Source organism: Mus pahari, chromosome 11, assembly GCF_900095145.1.
Source record: "Mus pahari chromosome 11, PAHARI_EIJ_v1.1, whole genome shotgun sequence".
Lineage (NCBI taxonomy): Eukaryota > Metazoa > Chordata > Mammalia > Rodentia > Muridae > Mus > Mus pahari.
The window spans coordinates 31,229,966-31,236,298 of NC_034600.1; the positions used below are offsets into that span (position 1 = coordinate 31,229,966).

Consider the following 6,333-nt stretch of genomic DNA (forward strand, 5'->3'; position numbering starts at 1 on the left):
TTAATAAAAATCATGCTCTGATCAGCGCAAACCAACAGGGCATTTATTTTCCTTTGCAGCCTATCCTATTTTAGGATGTTAAGCTCTTCAGTATGAACCCAGTCCAAAGTGTTTTCTGCCCACGCAGATACACACAGGCAGGGGGGAGGGTATGGGGAACTTTCGGGATAGCATTTGAAATGTGAATAAAGAAAATATCTAATAAAAAAAACTGCAACAGTAAATCATAAGGGAATCAATAAGGCTAGCTTGTGAATGCTGAACCACACAACTGTTCGAAATATTAATGGAAGTGCTGAGATGGATGTGAAAACTAAAATAAAACTTTATTTTTACGTGTGTGTGTGTGTGTGTGTGTGTGTGTGTGTGTGTGTGTGCCTGTATGCCACAGCATGTATGTGAAGGTCAGAGGACAATTTTGGACAGTTAATTTTCTTCTTTTACCTTGTGGGGTCAAACTCAAGTCTTGAGGCTAGACCGAAAGCCCCTTACCTGCTGAGCCATCTTGACAACCCAAATAAATAGAAATTAAATATTCCAGAGGCACCCACCTGACTCATAAAGTGGTGAAAGTATTCATTCATATATTAGTTTATATTTTTTTCTTCAAATTTCAAACCTTATTTTTCAAGATAACACTGAAAGAGGAAAATGTGGAGCTGGAACTCTGTATGGCCAAGTAAGCCTGGATTTCTGAAGCAGGAGGATGACTATGGATTCAAAGCCAACTTGACTTCCCATTGTGAATATGAAGCCACACTGGGCTACAGAGAAGACACTACCTGACCATCCCCTGAAAAATAAGCTAATAAATGTGGGAAGCAAAAAGCAGAGGAAAAAACCTCACATTGTACGGAAGAAAGAAAGAAACCAATACCAAGTAAAAATTCACAGAGGCAGACACACCCCGTCATCTTAGTTCTGGGGAAGCTGAAGCAGGAGGATCACAAGATCAGGGCCATCAAAGGCTACATAGCAAGTTAAAGAAGTCCAGACTAGACTATTAATCCATAGACACTATCTAAAAGAAACAGGTAAAAAAAAACTATATTAACAATATAGTACAGTAAAATAATATATTAAATAGAAATAAAAAGATTAATGGATTGGGTTTTCATTTTAAAATTTCTGTGCATGTGTGAGTGTGTCTAAGCATGGGTGCGAATGTGTGTAAGTGTGGGTGTGGAGGGAGTACCATGCACATGGGTGTTTGTGGAGACCAGAGGTTAGTGGTGGATGTTTTCTCAGTTGCTCTCCACTGCAGAGAGAATATCTTGTGTTTGTATGGACGTGGCACCTGTCAATAATAAATCTGACAGCCTATGGTGAAAGCAGGAACCAGGAGGTGGAACATCCTGATGGCAGAAAGGATTCTGGGATAGTGTGAGGTAGGAGATTCACCCAGGGAACACATGATAAGTCAGAAGCATAGTACTTGAGCACAGGTAACCAGCCACTTGGCAGAATATAGGTCAGAATAAATGAGTTATATTAAGGTATGATCTAGTGAAAGAAGAGCCTGGTAGTATGGCCAAGCTATTTGTAAATATATTTTGAATCTGAGGCTTCTGGGAGCGTGGGACTGGCAGAACTTCTATACTCCACCTAACTTTTTGAGACCAGTTTTCACAGAACTTGGAGCTCAAAGATTCCACTAATTTCTCTGGTTCATAGATGCCATGGATTCTCCTGCCCTCAGCTTCACAGTATCTCCTCTTTTGGATGCTTGTTTCACATCACACCGAGAGCTCCATTACACAGCCTGGGAGCACTGGACAGATGCAACCCCAGATTTGTACCAGGTATTATTTAGGTGATTGTGAATTTGTTGTTGTTGTTGTTATTCTGAGACAAGACCCCTTGTAGCACCTACTGCCCCGTAGCTTACTATGTGGCCAAGAAGGATGACCTGGATGATGAATATTCTCTTGCTTCTACCTCTTGAGTTCTGGGTTTACAGATGTGTACTCTTAGAACGACTATGCCTGTTGGTATGTCGTGCTAGGACTTCGTGCATGCCAGGCAAGCATTTTACCAACTGAACTCCTTCCTAGAGATGACTTCAAGTCTAACTATGTCATTCTGGAAGAGACTCGCCTTGAATGTTGGTACACAGATTAAAAGGCAGGAAAAAGACATGCAAATGACACTGGGCACCTATCTTAGCCTACAAGAAGTGAGCACAAGGCAAGAAGTGTCACAACAGGTAAAGAGCACTGGCCTTCCAGAAAGATCTTACAACTCTGCATGCGCTGTGCGTCTCGCTTGAAGATGTAAAAGCAAGTAGAGCTATGAAGAAGGTGGACAAGGTGGCAGAGATCCACCAGTTGATGATTCCATTAGGGAAGGAGCATGGGCTTCTGGCATTGATGGTGACCTGTGCTCTAATTCTGGTTTAGACGTACTCAGATAAAAATCCCTAAGACTGTAAACCGGAAAATCCTGTTCAGCTCCAGCCTACAGACTTGTACAGCTTCTTACATATAGTGTAAATACTCAGGTAATAAAATGAGTCCCCTGCCATGTTTCTGAAACACCAAGTACCACACAGCCTTGACTGGGCTGTGGTGCAGGGGTAGGACACTGACCTAGAGAATGAGGCACTGGGCTCGGTCCCCAGCACTGGGAAAACAAGACAACACACTGGATGCTTCGACAGCTCCCCGAAGAGGCTGTTGACTTTCCCAGTCTGACCAGGATGAACCAGAGTCTGCGGGAGGGCATGAGAGGAAGCAGCAGAAAGGAGGACTTGAGGAAGTAAGGTGAACAGACGTCTTTATAGACACTTGCAGCAGGCAGCACCAACGATTTTGCTGGCTTCTTTCTGCACGTGGGAACCCCTTCGACACTCACCAATTTCCAGCACACTGTCGTCATCCAAAGTCTCCGCAAAGACAAGGACTCGGAGGCACGGAAGCTGCAGACACTGCCAGACAATCAGTTTGGCCACTTGGTGAATCCCGTCCCCAGTGGGAACAAGCAGTTCCTCCAGGTTCCTGAGAGAACCCAGAGCCTGGGCTGCGGGAGACACAGGAGAACCATCCTCAGGAGCTGTTCCACCATGAGAGCCAATGACTTACACAGTCCGTAGTCTAGGAGGCCCCACCTAGCACAGGCCCTCCTCACCCCTGTCCTCTCCAAGGTCAGGAGAAGGGGTCAGCACACAGCTGCTCCTGTTGCTCTCTGCCGCTGCTTCCTCCATCCTCCCCCAACCTGTCCGTTCACCCAAGCAAGCCCTCACTGTCTCTCCATTCCCCTTCCTCTCCCACAGCCAGGCTTCCTGTGGCTGCAGGTCACTTTACTGACTTCAGAACGCCCTCATCCCACCCTTCTTTACCACCCCACCCCCTGCCAGCACCTCAGTGATTTCAGGCTGAGGAGACCCACACTAGACACTAAAGCATGCTTCACCACTGTGACAGCCCTCCTTCCCAAGTACACTCTGTGCTCAGCGGGATAGTCTGTAGGTCACATGATCACTACTAAGTCTACCTCTGAAGCCCCGTAGAAACTACTCTGAAAACTTTCTAGCATGGATCAATGGTCCAGATTTATCTTTGGCTTTCCCTGTTTCAGCTCTTGAGTGAAGCATGTCTCCACAGACCCTAATTCTTTTAGGAAAGAGTATTTAGAAGTCAAGTCCAGGGATTTGGGCAGTTGACACAATGGTCTTAGCATGACACGAGGGTCTTAGCATGCTTGAGGAGACATAACTAGGCATATAGAAGACAGCATAGTTTAAACTCGTTATAACAGTTAATGAGGTAGTCAGGGAGCAAGCCAAAGCCTGTGGCCTAGGCCTTTATTCATAAATAAAGAAGCCCCCGAGTTGATATTTGGGAACTGGGGTGAAGGTGGAAAAGCCCGCCGTTACACCCAGGTTCCACACCCATGCCTCTGACCTGCATACATGTACACAGGTACAAACATACTAAATAACTGAGCCTTGGTTTTGCTCCATTGTTTTGATAAAAAAGCAAAGCAAGATGGGTATCCAGCAGCTCTACTGAGCCACCTATGAAAATTCAGGGAGTTTCCTGTTCTTATCATATCTGCTTAAAAAGTCAAAACTGGATATAAAATTTCAGTTTCAAAACATGCTGACAGAAGTTATATTAGTATGCACAGGGTATAAGTTTCACTTAGTTGGGTTAAATTATTTATTTGGGGGCTTTTAAAAGACAGTCTCGGGGCTGGTGAGATGGCTCAGAAGGTAAGAGCACCTGTCTGCTCTTCCAAAGGTCTTGAGTTCAAATCCCAGAAACCACATGGTGGCTCACAACCATCCGTAACGAGATCTGGCGCCCTCTTCTGGAGTGTCTGAAGACAGCTACAGTGTACTTACATATAATAAATAAATAAATTAAAAAAAAAAAAAAAAAAAAAAGACAGTCTCACTCTATAGCCCAGGCTGGCTTAGGACTCATAATCCCGCTGCCTCATCCTCCCAGTGCCACCATGGGCATGTGCCACCACTCCTGGGTTCTAGGTGATCTTTCTCAAATGGGTGACTTAAGACATGTACCCACTGAAAGAAATTACCCTAACTCTGTTCAGAAAACAAAACTGTTTCAAATAGAAAAGAAATGAGCAGTTGAACGCTGGTGTCTATTTCTAGTTAAGTGCTTTCTGGTCTTTTCTGTGACTGTTCTGAGAGACACCTGTGTATGCAAACCTAGATTTCTATATATGTTTATACATTTATGGATATTTATGGAATAGCAAACAATGAATTTGCACCAATATTTCCAATTTTTGGTTCTTTCCTTTCTTCCTGATATTTGAAAAGCAACTTAACTTACATATGTATATAGTTTGTGTGTTTGTGTTTGTATATGTTTGTGAGTGTATGTGTGTGTTGGCATATGTGTAGCATGGTATGGATTTAGGAGTTTAGAGATCAGAGGACGGCTTTTGGAAGTGGGCTCTTTCTCCTCCCATCATATGGGTGCTAGAGATCCAACTCAGGTCACCAGCCTTGGTGAGCTATCCCCCAGTCCTTTTTCTTGACAAATTTATTTACGATTTTGGCAGACCTCTATGAAGAAAATCCTCAACTTCACTTTGTGATAGTATATATGCAGTCATTTATTTAAAAAGAAAAAACCATTCACTTCATTAAGGATTCATTCCAAGCTGGGCACAGGAGGCCAAAGAATTGCTTCTTTATGTCTGAGACAGACCAGCCTTCTGTTTCAATAGTTGTAATTTTCTTTTCCAGCAGTGGGGAAACTTGACTTTCTTATAGTCAGGATGCATTTTACATAGTGAACCTGAGTCATATAACAGTGTCCTTCTTAGAGGCTGATGTTGTCTTTGATGCTTTACCATCATCTCCAAGGCCATAGCAAAGTCACCCAGTAGCTGTCTCCACGGAAGGGAAGTAAAAGGAGGAGGACCCAGCCTCTCTCTTACACACAAAAGTCTGGGAACTACTGTGAAGACAGCTCTGTACCCAATGCCACCACTATCTCCTTTTCTCCTGCTAGTGTTTCCCATGAAATCACATTATTCTGCTAAACATTTAATATATATATATATATATATATATATATATATATATATATATATATAATCATTGTGTTCAATACTGCCTATCAGATTAATTTTCTTAACATAAATAGAAGTCTTTATATGTATTCTGAAACCTTTGAAACAAAAGGATACAGCATTTTTAGAGTGGAAGCCCAACAACAAAGCTACACAGTGCCACCATGACCAGTTTCTATGCTAAGATGTCAGCGAGTATGAGAATACTGCATTTAATAAGATCAGATGTAAGGACGTGTAGGACCAATGGCTTCAGGAGGTGATACTGAGCATCAACATAATGTCCCAAAGCCCAACATGGCTGGTGCATGACCCTCGCTGGTCATCAGCACATTCCACCAACCACAGGTTCAAGTTTTAACAATCCCGTGTATGCTAAACATGTACAGACATTTCTTCCTCATTATTCTCAGAAGAACACAATATAACACATTTAAAAGCAAAACCAAAACAAAACATGGCATTGGGCATTGTAGGCAAAGGAGAGATGATTGAAAGTGGATATGGGATGTGTGGGGTCAGGGGCAAACTTTACTGTAACATTTTATATCATAAAAGATCCTTTACTGTTTACAGCAGCAGCAGGTCCTGGACCCAACCGTCATAGATTGCTTTGTTGTGGGTTCCCAGGAAAAGGAGAGGGGAGGGGAGGAGGAGGAAGAAGAGGAGGAAGAGGAGGAAGAGGAAGGAGGAGGAGGGAGGAGGAGGAGGGAGAAGGAAGAGGAGGAGGAAGGAGGAGAAGAAGGAGGAGGGAGAAGGAGGAGGAGGGAGAAGGAGGAGGAA

The 6,333-nt window shown here is 43.4% G+C and overlaps 1 protein-coding gene across 1 annotated transcript in view; it reads right to left on the bottom strand.

Moving 5' to 3' along the window:
- Positions 1–6,333, bottom strand: part of Naip (NLR family apoptosis inhibitory protein) — a 53,922-nt gene that overhangs the window by 2,041 nt on the left and 45,548 nt on the right. The window contains exon 16 of the mRNA XM_021208847.2: positions 2,854–3,018. Coding sequence (XP_021064506.1) covers positions 2,854–3,018 — 165 coding nt within the window. The remainder of the gene's footprint in view (positions 1–2,853; positions 3,019–6,333) is intronic.